The following is a 21,084-nucleotide window of genomic DNA, read 5'->3' on the forward strand; positions in this document are numbered from 1 at the left end:
TAGTTTTTCTTTTTGCAAGGAATATGTCAATAATTTATTTAGATAAAGGAATACAACGTGATCAAATTAGATATATAATTTTAAAAATACTCTAAAATATGAATGTTTAAAGATCGTTAATTTGACATTTTATACACAGATCTAGTTTAACTACGCATATTTGTGTGTGTGTGTGTGTGTGTGTCTATATATATATATATATATATATATATATATATATATATATATATGGTAGAAAGTTAGAGACCGTTGATTTTTTTTGCGATGGTACTTCGTAAATATGGTTTTTTATTATCTTTATTTATAGTACATATGTTTTTTTTTCTTTTGGCAAACCGTACGTACATACGTAAGCCCGTGCGTTGCAACAGGTGAAGGCTATTGTTATATGGTTTAGTTAAGGTGAAATTTACTGTGGGAATTCGCTTATATATATATATATGTATGTATGTATATATGTATATATGTATATGTATGTATGTGTGTGTGTGTGTATATATATATATATATATATATATATATATATATATATATATATATATATATATGAGTTTGTTCTGTCTCAAGTTAGCATGCGATTTTTTTTTTAAAATTTCTTATACGGATATGTATTTTCAAAACAAACTTAAAAACTGACTCAAATACGGATATTGTATTTTCAAAAGCTAACGAACTTAAAACCGACTCATAAATAGATGACGTATCAAAATACCAGCAAAAACATCTGTAATTTTTATAATAGTAGAGATATATAGGACTGCTCTAATGTACACCCCTATAGTATAACTATTCTACACCCATCTCCCTATAATATAACTATTCGGAATAAGTTCATTTTAGATCCCTCTATTTGTCATCTAGTCCGATTTTCGTCCCTGCAGCACAAAACCGGATACAACACATCCCTAACTTACAAAACCGTACAAACAAGGTCCCTCGGCGGTATAGTCCCTGGTTTTGGCTGACGTGGCGCCTACGTGGCGCTCCTTTGACTAGGTCTTCATCCAACGTGGCATTGACGTGACGCTTACGTGGCAATTTGATCCTGATAAATAATAGAACCCATGGAACCCACATGTCAGTTACACATAAATAATAAAAAATAATGGGGCCCACATGTCACATTCAGCCTCTTCTCTTATCTCTGTCCTCTCTCTCCCATGCCAACTCGCTAGAGCAAGGCGGACAGGCAAGGCGACAGCGGGCGAAGCTGGCAGGAGGGTGGAGCGGCGGCGGTGGCGGGCGGCGACGCGCGAAGCCAATAGGAGGAGCGGAACAGGCGGCGGCGCGCGAAGCCGATAGGAGGAGGTTGAGCAGCGGCCGGAGCGGGCTACGAGCAGGACGGCGCCTCGTCGCCGTCGTTCGCGGCCTGCACAAAGCGGTAGGTACAATCAGATCGTGGAATCGATCAATCAATCAAGAAATCAAGAATCATCCTAGAACCGATTTGATTTGATCGGTGTGATGGACAGACAGACGACGTCATCAACGACATGGTGCTCCGATTCATGTCGATGACGTGAGACCCACCGCCGATCACGGGCGACGGCCTAGCGCGGCTACACCCAATCGACGTCTGCCACTAGAGCCTCCTCCACGGGACGGCGCCGCCGCCTGCGCCGAGCGTCCACTTCAGCCGCAGCCCGACGCGGAGCCTCCGTGACATCAGCTTCTGGCGCGGGACGCCGTACATCCCGGAGCTCGCCGTGGACGACACGACGGAGCACAAGCTGTCCAGCCTGATGGCGTACGAGCGCCTCCACGCCAGCGCGGGACCAACGAGGTGACGGCGTACATGTTCTTCATGGACAGCATCATCAAGTCCGGCGACGACGTGCGGCTGCTGAGCGGCGGCGTGGTGTCGAACGGGCTGGGCAGCGACAAGGCGGTCGCAAGGATGTTCAACCGGCTGACGAAGAACGCGGTGCTGGACCGGCGGAGCCCACTGCGCGGCGTGGAGGGGCAGGTGAACGACCACCGGGAGAACGCGTGGAACGAATGGCGGGCCACGGGCGGCGCCGCCCGCCCCGCTTCGCCCCTCGCCTCCACGCCCTCTGCTCTGCCGCCGGCTGGAGAGAGAAGTGGGAGAGAGAGGATAGAGTGAAGAGGGTAGTGAGGATGACGTGTGGGTCCACATGGGCCCATCTTTTTTTATTTTTTTGTGTGAAACTGACATATGGGTCTTATGGGTTTTATTATTTTGTGGGATCTAATTGCTATGTAAGCGACACGTCAATGCCATGTTGGTCAAAAACCTAATCAAAAGGAGCCACGTAGGCGCTACCTCAGCCAAAACCGGACACAATACCGCCGAGGGACCTCATTTGAATGGTTTCGTAAGCCGGGGGACCCATCGTACTCGGTTTTCTGACCAGGGGACGAAAAAAAAAGGAGGAGGTCGCGGAAGAGGGAGGGATTTCATTTGAATGGTTTCATAAATTGGGGGACCCATCGTACCTGGTTTTCCGACCAGGGGACGAAAAAAAAGAGGTCGCGGGAGAGGGAGGGGAGAGAAAACGGAGGGATTGGGATTGGAGGAGAGGCGCGAGGGAGAGGGAGGGACGCGCGGGGGGTTGGGCTCCGGAGGGAGGTGGCTGGATTGGAAGGGAGGGGGAGGTGTAGAATAGTTAGGAATAAGTCCGGTGCCTAACCCCCCGCGCGTCCCTCCCTCTCCCTATCCGTCTCTCATTTTTTTTCATCGAATAAACCTTCTTTTTTTCTCTTTTTTAGAAAAAATTAAAATAAATTGATGAATTCAAGACTTTAACTCATAATCTCATAGTTCATAGCAACCCGTCCTAATCAATTCACCCTATAACACTATATGTCTAGATATTATTGTTTTCTTACTCACCCTATAACACTATATGTCTAGATATTATTGTTTTCTTACTCTATATATCTGTTCAAATTTTGTGAACATAAACTAGTTATGTTACTATATGAATTATATCTTGTTGCTATGAATGACAGAAGCGCAATAACATGATATATATATTACTGTAAATTTACAAGTTGTTACTATACTTTCGGCAGTAACACATGATAAAAATTACATTAACAAAGAATGTGTTACAGTAATAGTGGTGTTATAATAGTAATGCTTGTGTAGAACTGAAACATTTTGAATTTCAATCTACAGAGAGCAATATGTCTCATATTATATCTTATTTTTCTAATCCTCTTGCGCCATAACGTTCGTAAAAAAAAAGCTTAACGGAACTAGATCCATCATGACTATTTTTTAACGTCATTACTGCGGAAAGCAGTCGTGTTACTATACATTGACCATTATCAATCTTTAGAGAGCAATATCTCTCACGTTATATATTGTTTTCTAATCTGTCTGCACCATGATACTCGTAAAAAAGTGCCTGACAAAACTAGATTCATCATTACTATTTTTTAATGTTGTTACTGTAAGAAAGCAGCCGTGTTACTGCATGATGGTCGTCCTGTTACTGCGCAATTCTTACAAGACGAGTACAACAAAGAGGTAGGCGTGGGGGAAGTGAGTGGGCTGGTTTGACCGATGTTTGACCGGCGGGGGATGCTTTGACTGCCCTTTGATCAAGGTGGGAGGTGGGGTTAGCCTATGAGAGGTGTGTGTGTATATATATATATGATATGGCACCATGGTGTCCGGGTTCTAAGGTATGAAACACAAATTCTCTCATGTTTTTTTTAAAAAATTCAAATTGTGAGTATATACCTAGGTATAAGAATATGATTCATACCTATACCTATCAACAAAGCAACTCAAACTCAACTTTATTTCATAATTCACTATTATATACCTACAACCAAAATCTAACCAAAAAAAATGTTCAAACCTAAACATTTAAAAAAATTCATACTCATTCAGAAAAAGGAGAGAACGGGGCCTTGCCCTCGTCGCCGCTCAATAACCATTCACTTAGTGCGGTTCTCTCGATAGAAAAGAAAAGAAAAAAGAAAAGATAGGAAAAAAAAGGAGAACGAGCATCCTCGCCCTCGTTGCTGCTTGTCCCCATCTCTCCCTACAAGCAACGTTGTCAATATCCCGATACGAATCATAGTATCTTACGATACTACGATTCTACCAAGTCGAAACGATACCGATCCCACCTATATCCTAATTTTCATAGTATCTCGATCCTACTATTCATTACTACACGATCCTACGAAATCTTAGGTGGTATCCCGATTCTACGATCCCTACGATACTACAAAATATTATTTAAAATAACATGGTTTGAAAATAATATAAATAAATATGCTCAAATTTTTATAAAAATCAGTTAAATATATCAAAACCAACATGGTTTCTCTCGATAAATGTCTCTATTTGCATGACATATATCATTACTATATTTTTTATATAGAATGGCTATATATAATTAATATAAATATTAATTAAACTTAAAAAAAGAAAATCTCATAGTATCCCGATACTACGATACGATCCTACAATACGATATTACTTTGAGCAAAACGATACTACCTAGTATCCGGATCCTGACAACCTTGCCTACAAGTCGCCACTGTTCCCAGCTGCTCCCGGCCACCATGGTGGCCTTAAGCCTGTCGCTACCGGATCCGATGGGCTAGCAGTTGGTGGAGGGAGGAGAAGGCGGTGGCGGTGACAGAGAAGGGATGCGGCACTAGCAATGGTGAGGAAGGTTGAAGGAAGGAGGAGGCGGCGGGATCCGGTGACTGGAGGGTGGTGGCTAGGGTCCGTTCGTCGCCGGTGGATCTGGTGCGCCGAAGCTTGCGAACGGAGGCAAAGGCCGGTGAGGAAGACAACGCCAGCAACGGTGAGGAGAGGAAGATGATGGTGGTGGTGGTGGCAAGGACGGCACCCTCAAGCTTCCATATCTAGAGAAGTTGGTGACGGGACACGCTGACAATCTGAGCCTCATCCACCCGTTCAGCGTCAGCGCGACTCTGAGAAGAGGTACAACAGCAGTAGGGTCTTTCCACGCCGTGCTGGGATACGGGGATGAGCGAGTGGTGAACTCTCCCTTCTAATGGATTTCGATTGAACTTAAAAAACTTTTAACACTAGGAGACGAGGAGAGGATTCACACTCTTCCACAGTGGGTCGGAGACGAGAGGAGCATGTCATCCATCTACTCCATGCCGTCCCCTCTCACAACAGATAGAGCATGTCTTCCATAGCTCGGGAGGACGAGCTCTAGCAATAGATGGTGAGGAATAGTGAGGTTTATTCTGTTGTACTTTTGTCTAATGTTTGAATTGAATTGGACACTCGAATTCGGGAGAAATATCTTATTATATGTGATTAATTTCCCTTTAGAGGTAAATCAATTAATTGTGATTTGTGTATGCAGTTTTTTATCCAGTTTTTTTTATCTTGACTTCTGTTCTACTTCCTCCTCTCTCTCTAACCGATTTGGTTTTTAACATGACAATACCACTGATTAATTTTTATCCTTTTTTATCCGATATTTGAGTAGGTTTCACTTTCTGTTTCTTTTGTTCACTGGTGGAGAATGAATTTTTACTCCCGGTTCGTAACCCCCTGTAGTCCCGGTTGTCGTAACCCCCCTGTAGTCCCGTTTTTCTAACCGGGACTACGAATCCGGGACTAAAGATCGCTATCTTTAGTCCCGGGTTAAAAAACCGGGAGTAAAAATTCATTTTTAGTCCCGGTTGGCTAAAGATAGAGTATCAACACCAACCGGGACTAAAGAGGCTAGATTGGTTGCTACTTTATTCTATTCTTTTCTTCATTGTTTTTAATATATTGATTCACTCTATCTCATCCCAAAATCCCAAATCAATCATCCCGAATAGTCTCCAAATTCTCAAATCAATATCTCTAAATACATCACAAAATCTTAAAAAAATTATATCACAACTTCTACAAAATTCATCACAAATACATCACATATTCACATCACACACAAATCAAATACATCACACATAAATCGTCTCAGATCCGAATCACAGATTCTCAACAAAAAAAAAATAAAAAAAAAGAAAGAAGACGAACGGCCCGCCGGCCGCCGGCGTGCTGCCCGTTGCGTCGCCGGCCGCCGCCGCACCGCCCGCCGCGTCGCCAGCGCGCCAGCACACCGCCGCGCCGCCTCGCCCGGCCCTCCGCGCGCCGCGCTGGCCGGCAGCCGCCGCGCACCACCTGCCGCGTCCCCGGCCGCCGGCGCGAGGCCGCCAGCCGCCAGCGCGCCGCCGCGCCGCCTCACCCGGCCCTCCGTGCGCCGTGCCGCCGCGCTGTTGCAAAGGGAGGTGGGGAGGTGGGGAGGAGGGAGGAGGGAGAGGAGGAAAGGAAGGGAGGAGGGAGAGGAAGAGATAAGGGTGACTCTGTGAGGAGATGAGTTAAAAAAAGAGAGGAGGAGATTGTATTGATCCGATCCGCGTGCAACTACCCCGCTTATGTTGACTTTTTTCCCGGTTGGTAACACCAACCGGGACTAAAAATAGATCTTTAGTCCCAGTTGATAACATCAACCGGGAGTAAAGCTTATATTGATCTTCCCGGTTGGTGTTACCAACCGGGACTATAAATAGATCTTTAGTCCCGGTTGGTATCAAAAAATTCCTCAGAGCTTTCAAACCGGGACTAAAGATATTTTTAGTCCTAGTTTTTAATACAACCGGGACTATTGTGAAATCTAGTGGACCGACCAAAGATGGTTTTTCCACCAGTGGTTGCTTGAGGGGAAGCGGACATGGACTAACTCAAGGCAGATGATGAGTGAAGGCGCACAGCGACGGGTGAAGGTGGCTCGGGACTTTTTTTTTTCTTGTCCTTTTTACCATACAATTGGAGCGCTTTTTTTCCGCCCCTTTTACCCTACAATTAGATTTTTTTTCGCTTTATTTAGACGGACGACGGAAACCTTTTAAATTTTTTAAGTAAGTAGAGATAGAGATAGAGAAGAGATAGAGATATGAGGAAGGTATTACCCATAGATATTTAATCTAAAAAAACGGTCTACTAATTTGTGGAAATCAACGTGTATGGATTTTCTTTTCCATACTACGTACAGTACGTACTTTTGCCTTTTTTTTCGGCCAACTGTTGGCATCTATATCTTCTCTCGTATATAGGAGGAAGGTATTACATATACATATACATATTATATGTAATCTACTACTAAAATAATGGTGTACTAAATTAAGTGAAAATCAACGGTGTATAGATCTAATCTAATAATAGTATAAAATAACGGATCCACTAATATAAGTGAAAATCAATGGTAAAATTAGACGGTTCCACGTGGTGCTTTAGGAGCGTTTATAGGGGTACCATGTGGTGGCTTAGAAATATTTATAGGAAGTTTAATGGACTTTTAGTATATAATAGAATAATAGAATAGATAGATAAATAGATGCGAAAGGGCCTGTAGCCTAGTGGTTACAAGAGCCTCAGTAGCACCTGAGGTCCTGAGTTCGACTCCCCGTGGGAGTGAATTTTCCAGGATTTAACGGCGTTGTGCTTTCAGTGGTAGGCGACGTACCCATGGCGCCTGTGGTGACTTTGGCGTTGTGCTTTCAGTGGTAGGCGACGTACCCATGGCGCCTGTGGTGACTTCGTCAATCTCTCCAGGATTTGCCAGCCCAGTCCGTTGTGCTTTCAGTGGTAGGCGACGTACCCATGGCGCCTGTGGTGACTTCGTCAATCTCTCCAGGATTTGCCAGCCCAGTCTTTGAAGATGCTCATAGGGGTAGGGTTTGCGTGCGTGTGTTTATAGGGATAAGTGCGCGTGCGTTATGAGTGTCTGCAATTCTTAAAAAAAAAAGAAATAGATAGGTAGATACTCTCACACTTCACCCGTGGCCACGCGTGGGTGCTTACTAGTTTTTTTAATAAACTAGCACGTCCTTATTACAGGTTTCGTAGCAGCGACAGTATCTGTTTTGGCAATATGGAGGCACATTGGTTTCTGGCGTGAAATTTGATACATTTCAGTAACTCACCCACAGCAACAAAACTGATTTTTCCATAAACTGGCACGTCCCTATTACAGGTTTCGTAGCAGTGATAGTATCTGTTTTGACACCATGGTTTCTAGCGTGAAATTTAATACCTTTCAGTAACTCACCCACTACTCCAAAACTGACTTTTTCAAACGAGCAAAACTGATTTTCGTGTGTGAACCTCCAGCACGTTTGCCCCAAAGGGTCTGCAAAAATCCAATTCTCACTTGGACTCGGCTCAACCTCTAATCACCTTTCTTTAGATCAAAACCTCAACCTCTAATCACCTGATTATAAAAACTCGATTACAATTACGGGAATGCTAGGGGACGGGATACCGTTGCTCCAATGGGATAGCTTCCCCTCCACCTCTATCAGCTGTAAGAGCACAAGGCACAAGGGCTGGAGCTAGAGAGCCGGGGAAGGGGGCGGCGGTGGTGGTCAGAGCCGAGGGAAAGAGCGACGGTGGTGGCCGGAGCTGGGGCGCCGGCGGCTGGAGTCAGAGAGCGGAGGGATGAGGCGACGGCGGTGGCCAGAGCCAGAGAGCCGAGGGAGGGGGCGGCGGCGGTGGCCGGAGCCGGTGGGGGAGGGGGCGGCGACGGTGGCCGGAGCCGGGGGAGGGAGCGGCGGCGGTTGCCGGAGCCGGAGGAGGGAGCAACAACGGTGGCCGGAGCATGGGAAGGAAGGGGCAACGGTGGTGGTAGCCGGATCCAGGGGATGGGAGGGGGCGGCAGTGGTGCGTCGCTGGAGCCGGAGGAGGGAGCGGCGGCGGTGGCCGGAGCTAGGGAGGAAGGGGTGCTGGGGCGGCAGTGGTCGTCAGTGTCAATGTCAGGTGTGTATCGCGTGATACCTGGCTGGTATCGCGTGATACCTGGCTGGTATCGCGTGATTCCTGATAGGTATCACATGATACATCACAAGTATCATCTAATAGGTATCACGTGATACCTGATAGGTATCATCCGATACCTCGCAAGTATCACCTTATATGTGGCAAGAATCGCATGATACCTGATAGGTATCACCTGATATGTCGCAAGTATCACCTGAAAACGTGGTAGAATCGCCTAATACCTTATATGTATCACCCGATACCAGACCTGATACCTAACTAGGATCATCCCGTTTAAAAATAGGATTCCGTTATATAGCTGCCCCAAACGTGGCAAGGACTAGTCCTATACCGATTGACCTAACCCATCGAGCACCAGATAAAAGCGTTAATTGGATTCCTATATCATTATAAATTCTTCAGTTTTGATTCCCATCCATTGTAAAACACGTAAGTTACCTATTAGAATTACTACAAATCACAACGATTTTGTTGTGTCAAAACCACCGCACATAACTTAATATATATTTATATTCACCGATTTCCGCAGCAACGCGCATGATATCATCTGGTTATATCTATTTAAATTTTTTGTCCACGTAGAGTAAAATAAAAAATTCGTTTTTAATTAGGAGGTGCCTGTTTTTAGCTGATACTCATATTTGATTTATGCTGATGGTTATAGAATTCAAATACTTTCTGATTTTATTGTCTCTCTCCGCAACCACATATATAATCAAAATATATTCGTAACTTGGAAGCTTTACTTGATATTAGAAGCAAAAGCCTTACCAAAGAGAATTCCCCAAACAATATACAAGCTAATCTTGACAGAGATTATATACTGAAATACTAGTTTCAGGGAGCTCATCAACCCAGCACGGTGTATACGGAAATGACTCGCGTATGTGTTCATGTTGGGCAAAGTGTTTATAGTGTTTTGGGTATAAGTTACCCAAACAATGAAGCTTTGAGCTTTTCAAATGGTAGGCGAATCCTTTCATTGATCCAGAAGACATAAAGACAACCTCTTTGTAAGGGTGAAATCCAAGAAATGTAAGGTAGTCACCACTATTACGCTCTTCACTGTTGCATTGATTGTCTACAATATCATCATCGTCGGAATGCCATTCAAAATTATTTTCCGCTGGTGCTTCATCGTTTGGAGAATGAAAATGAGAGGGATCATAGTTCCGATCGTATAAATCCCACTCCCCTGGAAACTTTTGGCTATAAAGATGATAGTTAATATCCCTTAAGATCCACGGTCCATAAACTTGTTTGCTACGGTTCAAACGTAGCAGCAAGGGCTTAAGGTTGTTTTGGTGCTCCAATACCCACTTAAACTGGCCACATGATTCATCGAGGACCCAAATCGAAAGGCGACCATCAATTGTAAGTGATGCAAGGTATACCCCTTTCTCTGATTTTCCAAAGTAAACATATGGTCTGCTCTTGTAAACTTCAATGGGATGATGGATTACTTGGTAGCTTCCATCGGAAATGGATATCCTACGAAAGAGCAAAAGCACAAGGATTTAAAACAGTAAACAAAGAAAGCAGAATGCAACTTTAAGGAGCTGTACACTAACTAAAAAACATTAAGACTAGAGATGAAACCTCATAAGAAAATATGAGTTCACATAGAGCGCTCCACGCCAATAGAAGTTTCCACGTTTATCCAGATGACACTGCCTCTGAGCGTAAGCCACGGTTCCTGCAGAATCTCCTTCTCTGACAAATGATCTCTCCTCCCATCGCTCTGCCACCGATGAGAAGACATGAAGGATGAGCGGTGATGGTGGCCATTCTGATTCCTTCAAGACAAGATCCGTCCTTTCGATACAGTATTGTCCGGGCTTAACAAATGGGATCATAAACACCTCGTAGTGCGGCGATACGATGGGGTCAAAGACAATCAATCCTTGATCGTATAAGAACCTAAAATCCAGCTCGGTGGAGTGGCTGGGTAATGGTGGCAAGCACGCCCACCTCTGAGTGGCCGGGTTAACCACTAGGAGAGAGAAAAGCAAAAATAAACCGTTGCAGTGGTCCATGATGTCAGGACCTTCTTCGAGAGGAAAGAAGTCGAACACACCACTAATCGGTGTTGGCGGCGGGCGGGAGAAGAAGTCCGGAAACCTAAGGCCCCAGAAGTCGATGAAGATGCCAGCGAGCGACAGCGGGAGGAGGTCCGCACGTAGCAGCCGGCGGGAGTCGATGGTAGAACGCCAGTCCGTACAAACACACCGCAACGCGGCCAGGCTGCGGGGTGGCAGGCGCCGGAGGATTTCGGCGAGCACGTCCTCCGGTAGCACCACCTCGACGCCTCTCGCTGCGAGCGGCGCCTCTTCCATGATCTCCGTGTTTAATTTGGTGGAACGGGAAGCAACTGCCTTTCCCGGCGTTTTTTTTTCCCTCAATGTCGTCCCTCCCTCTTGATCACACGGATTGCATGATCGACTAGATGGCCTTTATTGTGTACTGGACTCCGATACGGATTGTATTCGAATAATCATGTACGAGTACGTGTACAACTCGGAAATAGCTAGACTCTGCTCCGTTGTTCGTAACGAGTAGTATGGATCCGAGTACGTACATCATCGACTTGTGCTGCGCCACGTTGGTCACACGGATTGCTACTGCTCGGCAAAGCAAGTTGCATGCGCCTGCTGTTCCACGTTGGGCCCATGGACAGAATCGTTTGCCTGTACGAGTACTTGCACAACTCCGAAATAACTATCTGCTCCGTTGCTCGTAACGAGTAGTAGTATGCGTGCCACGTTGGTCCCACGGACACCTACTACTCCGCAAAACAAGTTGTGCTTGCATGTCCCGTGCGTTACTCCATCTGGTTGTATAATTTAACGCGAAATCTATTTCGAGAGCGTTCTCGGTTTAGCTTTATAGCGCGATGCATCTCAGAACCATCTAACTGTGCACGTCGTCATGATGTCTATCCACGTGGGTGTCTTTTTCCTTTCAAATAAAGTTTACGTGGGTGTCTTTTTCCTATTCAAATAAAGTTTCATCTCAAATTACTCATCCGATCTACGATCCGATTACACCATTGTGTTCGTTACAATTAAATCTTCACAATAAGATCTTACATGATTATGTTACGATGAAAAATATTTATATTTGTAAATTACTTTTATCATATATATAAGTTACTTTTAGATTTGACTAAATTACTCCTTAGACATATAAAAGTAAATTCAATAAAGTCTAAAAGTAATTTACATTAGAAGTAACTTAAAACAAAATGAAAGTAACTTTGTCACGACATTAGAAGTAAATTCATTATAGGGATAAAATATGACTTTTTAGTTAATTGTATAATTTGTGCTGATTAATTTAATTTCTAGTTAGAGTCATGTTTTTATCTCTACAATGGATTTACTCCAAAGTTACCTTCGTTTTGTTCTAAGTTACTTCTATAATATATATAAATTACTTTTAGACTTACTGAATTTACTTTTATAGTTTAAGAAGTAACTTAGTGAAATCTAAAAGTTTGTGATTTTTCATCAAAATATAATCATGTGAAATCTTGTTGTAAAGATTTAATTGTAACGAATACAACGGCATAATCGGATTATAAATTGGATAAGTAATTTAAAAGAAACTTCTCTAATAAGGAAAAAAGTACATAGATATTGAGTGTACTAGTAGTTTTTTTTTGAAGAAGTGTGTTTCTCTTTAGCACTATCCAGTTAGCACTCTCTATGTAGTCGCGTCTATAATTTAACCATTTTATAAACGATAGATTTCCTTTACAGACAATCCTACGCGCGGTCGACCGGCGGGGGGAGCAGAATGGGCGCCCATTTACCCGCACTATGCCCTCTAATGTGCACGCACATCAGAGGCATCTGGCATAATATCAGTACTCCGATAGCATCTGCAGGCATGCAGCCTGTATGTAAAGTTTGGAGCAAAGTTTCAATCAATTTTTATTTAATCTATGATTTAATTACACTATTGTATTTCTTGTAAATAAATTTATCTATTATCTACTAAAAGTCCATTAAACATCCTACAAACGCTCTTAAACCGCCACGTGGCACTCCTACAAACGTTCCTAGGCCACCATGTGGCAATATTTAATCTCACCGTCGATTTTCACTTAATTAGTGGGCCCGTTATTTTACACCATTGGATTAGATCTAATAAACTAAAGAAAATCGTATAAAATCTGACAAAAAGCAAAACATCCGTCCCTCGATTTTCAATTAAATCGGTGGGTCCAACCTTATAAACCGTTAGATTAGATTGATTAGGCGCATCTCCTCGTGTAAAACTCTACCTCTCATCCTCCCATGTACTGGAGTATGTACGTGTTACGTACGTAATGTACGTACATAGCCGCACAAAAAAAGCAATATATCATCCTGAATCGTTTTACAATATAAAGATCAATTAAACTTCCTCTATAGCGTACTTTAAGTCATCACGTGTCAGATCAACGAAAAACTTAGAAATATGAGAAAAAAATATATTTTTTTCACTTGGATCATGCAGAAAGATAAAACAATGTCCTCTCCACATCAGACCCACATCACATACACAAAACACTACGACTATCTATCTATCTATTATATACTAAATAAATAAAAATCTATTAAACTTCCTATAAACGCTCCTAAGCCGTCACGTGGCGTTCCTACAAACGCTCCTAGATCATCACGTGACGTTTTAATAAATCATGAAAATTCTAATAAAAAAGAAAAACATCTTGCCATCGGTTTTCATTTAATCTAGTAGACTAATTATTTTTAACCATTAGATCTTCATCTTCATCTTTAATCTTTATCTTTATCTATTATAAAAGTTTAATATGTTTTTGTCAAATAATTTCGTACGTCGCCTGCTGTTGGCTTGGGTCTCGAGTTTGTATCGCGTTACTCCGTAACTCATCTGATCGGTTGATCCACAGCGCAATCGGATTTCGATTTTTTTTTCTTCCATCGTCCGAACAGCTAGCAAGCCCGCACAAACAATTTCGTTCACGTTTCACCCAAGCTTTCTTTCTTTCTTTATTTTTTTCGAGGTCACCCAAGCTTTCTGTCTCTATTCCTACCTCCCACATGCGCCAGCACGATTGATTAATTAAGCATGCAACCAAAGAACGTGGGAGACAAAGGCAAGGTCCAGTATTGTTGTAGCCGAAGTCCTCGAGGTAGCCAACGATGCATGTTGACGGCATGCGTGCAGCCTTGGTATATATGGCGCCTACCTGTTGTCCCTTTTCACCATGTCCACTCTAACACACAATATGGAACATATATATAAGGTTGGAAAACGTATGAATTAGCTCCAAACTATTATAATAATAATAAGTTTAAAATAGGCTTTACTCGTTGCAACGCACGGACATTTTATCTAGTATTATAAAAATTTAAGATGTTTTTGTCGAAATTAAATTTCGTACGTCGTCAAAATTTGTCTTCCATTTCTTTTCAGCTTGGGCTTGACTCGCCCGTGCCACGCAGAATCCGGACGCGCCATGGAAATCGAAGGCGGGTTCTGCGTCTCATGCATGTCTCACGTTTTTTTTAGTCCACTCTGTGTTACTTCTGTCCCCGTCTCGTGTGTCGCATGGCTCAGTGGATCGCGCCTTTCCAGATGATTACCATCGATCATGTTTGCATCGTCTTACATGCGATGGAAAAGCATGGCGTCACTGTCATGCCGCATTGCTGCTGACTGCCAAGAATTGATTTGCCAGATGAGAGTTTCATGTATGCATGCATGCAGCATGCACTAAAGTTATAGCCATTAGTATGTAAAGAGTTTATGCAAATAAGTCACACATCCCAAATTAAAGTAAAGAAGAAATATTTCGGTCATTACTCCCAAATCTATATTTTCCACTTCCTGGGAGCAAATTTCATGTACCCTTTCATGTATCAAATTTGCATTAAGTATCCATCTATTTATATACCTAATTAAAATTTTCATAAGACTTCAGGTGGAATTTTCGTCTGCTACCCGACTCTCATCATCTCGTATGTCATCCCACATTGTGCCGTCAATTATTACACTACAACCAATTGAAATATCTACTTATATCTCTATCTCTACTATTATAAAAATTCAAGATGTTTTTACCGTTCTGCTTGGTACGTCGTCTGTTACCAGTGTCAGGCTCGAGTCCGCAATTTCGTCCTTGTAATTTTGTTCGGATCAGGATTTCCATGCACCGACCGATTATGTTTCTATCTATACGTAATACCGAGAATATATCTTGGGTGTGTGCAGATTTGTCATGTTTGCCTGTCCGAGTCTGTCGCTTGTCCATTGCGCATGGAGACCTAATCTTAATGACAATCTGACTTAGGTTATGGAGCCCAGGTTGTGATTAATTAGTTAATCTTTCCTAATGTAATTTGGGGTATAAGCAAGACCATTATAGGTTAGGTAATTAATTAACCTTCAAATGTCGTGGTAAATCCAAGTGCAGTATTCCGTTGAAGAGTTTTATGAGTAGCCATTACTTAATATTACGTAACCAGTCCAGGAGTCTAAACGGGTTGCATCTCTATCTTTCTCTACTATTATAAAAATTGAAGATGTTTTTGCCTGTACTTTGGTATGTCATCCGTGTATGAGTCGATTTTTAAGTTCGTTCGCTTTTGGAAATATAGATCCGTATTTGAGTCGGGTTTTAAGTTCGTTAGCTTTTGGAAATATGGATGGAGTCGTATAAGAAATATCTACCTCTACTATTATAAAACATAAAGATGTTTTTGTTGGTACTTTTGGTATGCCATTTGTGTTTGAATCGGTTTTTAAGTTCAATCGCTTTTGGAAATACATATCCGTGTTTAAGTCGGTTTTTAATTGTGTTCGTTTTTATAAATACAAAAGGAGTCATATAGAATTCTCTTTAAAAAACTTGCATGCTAACTTGAGACGATCGGACCCCTAATTGCGGCTCATGATTTTGTAAAAAATATATCTAAGCGAATTCTTACAGTTAATTTCACTTTAGCTAAACCGTACAACAATAATAAGATTAAAATATCCTTCACCCGTTGCAACGCACGGGCATTTTTCTAGTTTAAAGAAAATACCAAATCAATCTATCAAAAAAAAGAATCCCATGTTACCCGGCCGTACGTGTCCTCATGAAGCTGTACGTCCGTACATATTCCCTATATGTCTTTTTTCCTTCTTGTATATTTAGATTAGATGAAAAACTAAAAAAAAAATCCATGTTAACCATATGTTTTAAGTTCTAAAAGTATATGTTATTTCAAGTTTCATTCTAAACAGCGGATCTCATCGAATCATCCATAATAATAAAAATAAATTAAAATTGTGGATTATATGATTGTATATCACTGAAGAGCATAGTTAAATTGGACTTATATTTTAAAAAATAAAAACAATTTAAATTGTGAGTAGCACTCTAAAAGTTAACTCATTCCATCCTGTGTAATACTCATATATCCAAATGACGTTATTAAATTAATCATGAATGTATTTTCATATATTATATGTTTCTTTATTCATATATTTTTTTAGGAAAATTAACAATCATATATATATATATACATATATATATATATATATATATATATATATATATATATATATATATATATATATTACAGCATGTGGATGTCCTTTTGTCTTTTAGGAATCATTTGGTCTACCTCATTGGATGAGCATATCTAGGACACGCGAAACTGATATATCCAAATGGCGTATCATGAATGTATTTTCATATATTATATGTTTCTTTATTCATATTTTTTTTAGGAAAATTAACAATCATATATATTTTTTTACAGCATGTAGATGTCCTTTTATCTTTTAGGAATTATTTGGTCTATCTCATTGGATGAGCATATCTAGGACACACGAAACAAAGCATATCATCAGCGTAAGATTAATTAAGTATTATATATATTACATAACCCGTGCTTATATAAGAAAAAAAAGTAAAATCTAGCTATTTATTTATACATAACCCGTGGATATATTTTTTTCAACCATTATATATATTCATGTAATCCCTCACTATGTACGTACACAAGAGATGTCATAAAGGAAAAAAAAAGAAGAGTGTGTATACGATCAGCTGCATCGAGTAGTTTTCTCTTTCTTTCTTTCTTTACAGCTATGAGATTTTCCTAAATTGTGCATATGAGTAGCGACCATTCCTAACGAGGTTGTCGAAGAATTCACGTCGCCGCATCACCACTTCATGCCATCTCACCAATTTTCTTGAAAGTATTTTTTTTACTAATGATATAAAAGGCATTCACGAGCACATATATAAACGTATGCACATCCATCATATAAATACACATACGCACACCTACACTAAGAGGAACAACTACGTGCTTAGTATTTGCCAGAAAAAGCATATACATAGTCAATGAAAGTGTCTTATGGAACCACATTATATCTTTTTTTAATTATGTCATTCTCATCTATATAATGTTAATAATTAGCATAAATAATTTTGACAATATAGATTATTCTATCTTATAATACCCATGAACATGCATAGGTGAATCAAATGTAGAATAAAACAAAAAACAAAATAAAAAATATATTAACTCATGTTTACAAACGATGGTGATAAATGATTTTATATATAACCGGGACAATTCGTACCGTCGTTGTAGTTTAAGGGTGAAATTCATACATTTTCCTTTAAAAAGTCATTTCCACATAAGGATTTATAATAAAATTTTAATCAGCACTAAATAAGTAAGGTGCCCGCATATGTGCTATAAATGCTCTCAAGTCGTTACATGGCGCTCCTTTAAATGCTCCTATGCCACCACGTGGCATTTTAATAAATTTAAAAATCACAAAAAATCTGAGAATAAGCAAAACATCCATCTGTCGATTTTCACTAATATGTAGTGGACCCATTGTTTTCTATCATTAGATTTATTTATCCAAATAGATAAGGATGAAAACAAAAAAAAAAGGCCTACATATCTCAAACCTCTCCCGTACTTACCCCGACCAGTATGTACCTCCCCAGTCCAACCAATTTTCCTTCGCTCATGTTTTTCTCCTAATTTCCTCAATTTGTTAGATGGAAAAAATATTTTATAACCTATTATTTTCTATCATTAGATTTGTTTATCAAATAGAAAAGGATAAGAAAACAAGCCCCGCATATCCACCCCTCCCATTCAGTACGTACGTGCCTCCCCACCTATTTTCTTTCTCTCCTATTTTTCTCTTTTAGTTAGATGGAAAAAATATTTTATGAAAACTAATTTTAAACAACTATATTATCTAAATCATATAGCTAATTTTTTATTGGTGCACACCATTAGATTATTAACTATAAAATTTAAAACTGAAGATCCAAGTTATTATTAAAGAAATTCATTACTTTGTGTCATATATATTCTATGGACTAACTATTGTTCACCGATTCATACATTTTGAAGAAAATATCAAATAGATTTTTAAACCTTCTGATTAATAACATGTACTTCGAGTAGAACAATTTAAAACAATCTAAGTGGTTTAATTAGAAAATACAACACCCAAAGTATTTTCTAATAGATCTAAAATTAAATGTATTTATAAAAATATATAACTCAAAACTAGGACCCACAATATCTATCTTAAAAAAAAATATCCTAACAACCAAAAAATAATTAAAAATATGTATTATGTTATACTAAATCATTGTATATAACAAAAATCAATTAAACTCCCTCCCGAGCGCTCATAAGTCACTGTCTATCATGTGGTAAGATTCTAAAGAAATACAACTAAATTGATGTATCTATTATTTTTAACTATTAGATCTATTTCTTAAACATAATGTTAAATCGCCATGTGCCACGTCCTATAAAACAAAGAAAGTATCTTAGAAATTCTTAAAAAAAATGAAGCACCCCATCATCGGCTATCACTTAAATCATTTAGAAAAATTAAAAAAAAAATCTCTTCCACCTCCTCCTCGCCCTCACATGCGCACAACACTGCCTGTCCCCTTCATATTGTTCGATATTTTTTAGAAACATATTACAAACATAGGCACTCACAACACATGCACACTCACCCCTATGAACGCATAAATACATAGCCTAGCCCTATGAATGTTTTTTAGAAACACACAACAAACGTAGGCGCTCACAACTTAGCGGACGCACACTCACCCCTATGAACTCACAAACACATAGCTTACCCCTCTTTGAGTATCTCCAAAAGATTAGACGACATATTTTGAGATTTAAGAAATCACCACGTGCGTCTCGCTGTCGATGGATACATCACCTACCACTGAAAGAATAATTAGTCGTAAATGCGAGCAACCATGTCAAAGTCTAGGACTTGAACTCGGTGGCAAGTTCCACTACAAGGAACCTAACCAGTTGAGCTACACTCACTTTGCAATAATATTAAATATTAAAACAAACATAATTTTTAAGCTATATTTTTGGAATACTCCCATGCCTTTTAAACCGGTGGAACCATTATTTCTTATCGTTGGATCTATCTTATATAAAAACAAACGTGTATTCATGCTATAGTAATATGAATACTATAACATTTCAAAATTAATACTGCACAATTATATTTTGTCATTATAGTGATAGTGACATGGCAGGGGTGTTGATGATAGAAAAAGCACAACTGGGGTTTTATTCAAGTTTGAAGAAAATTTGATAAGTTGGCAATCCCAGAAACAAAAGGTTGTGGCCCTTTCCTCATGTGAAGCTGAGTATATAGCTGCCACAACTGCAGCTTGTCAAGATATTTGGTTGGCACGGTTGATTGGTGAGATGCAAGATAAGGAACCAAGTTGTGCAATTTTGAAAGTTGACAACAAATCTGCTATAAATCTCTGCAAGAATCCAGTTCTTCATGATAGGAGCAAACATATTGATACAAGGTTCCATTTCATCCGAGTGTGTTGAACAAAAAAAGATGGAGGTGGAGCACATCTGTTCTGAAGAGCAACTTGCAGACATCCTGACTAAGCCACCTGGGAGGATTCGGTTTCAAGAACTGAAGAACAAGCTGGGCTTGGTTCAGACTTAAGATGCTTCAAGATTAGGGGGAGAATTGTTGACGAAGCTGATATAATCTTGAGCATTGATCCACTTTGTATCTGATGCATGTTAGTTTGCATGTAATTTTGTGTTAGCCGTGCATGTAGGCAAGACTGAAAATAGTCCGGAGTACCGGAATTCAGTTGAGCATTTATCGTTGTTTTCTTTTCTGTTGCTGACCGGATCAGGAGCTAGATCGTGGGATGGCGCGTTCGTTATGATCCTGAAAACTCGATTTTTAGATGCATGTAACAAACTCTCAGGGAGGAGAATAAATAGAAGAGAAAACCCCTGAAAAGCTGCGCAAGTTTTAAGCAGCACAAACACTCTGTTTCACTCTGTTTTTGGTTTCTCTGAATTCCAGTTTCGTTAGTGAACTGTTGCTGTTTCGACAACCGTCAGACTTAGCTGTTTTCTTCCACAGATTGTGAGTGAGTGATTTTGCTGACAACTCATAAGTGGTAACTTGTGGCTCCACATGCCGTTGGAACCAAGTATTGTACTTTCTGTGAAATCTCCACGATTGCTCCTTTAGTTCTCTGGCACTTAAAAATTGCTGGTATGTATTCTACGAAAGCAACAGAAAATGCCAGGAGCAAGAGCAAACAGGTTAGAACTCATTGAAAGTTTCTAAAGGCAGGCAAGGCAGATGAAAACAATTGAAAAAAAAATATATGGAAATTTACTTGCTGATAGTAGAAAGCAAAAAACAAAACCGTAGATAATGAATCGCCACCCATTCTTTCCCAAAAGGCAGGATTTGATACTACAGGTGCCTGAATTTGCGGGAAGCTGGCAGGGGTGACTGCAGGGTGCTTCTGAACATAACACATGACAAAGAAGTTAGAACAATACGCCAGAATATTTTGTTCATAACAACTCTACCGAAATGATCTTACTGGAATATAATTTTTGACTCGCTCTGAGTCCTTTGGTTGTGGAAGCCTATGGTAAGCAGCTTCGAGCATTGCAGATTATAAAGCAGATCATGACTAGTACTTGCAGAAGCTACACTGAGGTTATCACCTATTGCACCAAGATGATCAGATACACTCCTCCGGCCAATAACACCAACACCAGATGATGACATGCCAGGTTACAAAGACTGACCATCTGGTAGATCAGGGTCTCTAGATAGTTGAGTGCCTTCTGTTATGGATGCTGTGTTCAAATATAATGAGTTAAGCAAAAAATGAAAAAAACTAAGATACTTTCATCATTAATCTGAAACATTGCTCTTCTAAACGGTTCAGACACCTA

General features: G+C 40.4%; 2 protein-coding genes across 2 annotated transcripts; both read right to left on the reverse strand.

Moving 5' to 3' along the window:
• Positions 1-9,499: 9,499 nt before the first annotated feature.
• On the reverse strand, positions 9,500-15,080 carry LOC127766350 (uncharacterized). Its single transcript, XM_052291417.1, has 3 exons — positions 15,015-15,080; positions 10,397-11,136; positions 9,500-10,288 (listed from the first exon to the last, which is right to left on the reverse strand). Exons 1-3 carry the CDS (start codon positions 15,078-15,080, stop codon positions 9,598-9,600), a joined length of 1,497 nt encoding a protein of 498 aa, XP_052147377.1. The 3' UTR covers positions 9,500-9,597.
• A 5,054-nt stretch (positions 15,081-20,134) lies between these two features.
• Positions 20,135-21,041, reverse strand: LOC127766351 (uncharacterized). The gene is made up of 3 exons (XM_052291418.1): positions 20,724-21,041; positions 20,511-20,642; positions 20,135-20,392 (listed from the first exon to the last, which is right to left on the reverse strand). The coding sequence occupies exons 1-3, from the start codon at positions 20,790-20,792 to the stop codon at positions 20,135-20,137; spliced, it is 459 nt and encodes a 152-aa protein (XP_052147378.1). The 5' UTR covers positions 20,793-21,041.
• Positions 21,042-21,084: the final 43 nt, after the last annotated feature.

Source organism: Oryza glaberrima, chromosome 3 (genome assembly GCF_000147395.1).
Source record: "Oryza glaberrima chromosome 3, OglaRS2, whole genome shotgun sequence".
Classification (NCBI taxonomy): domain Eukaryota; kingdom Viridiplantae; phylum Streptophyta; class Magnoliopsida; order Poales; family Poaceae; genus Oryza; species Oryza glaberrima.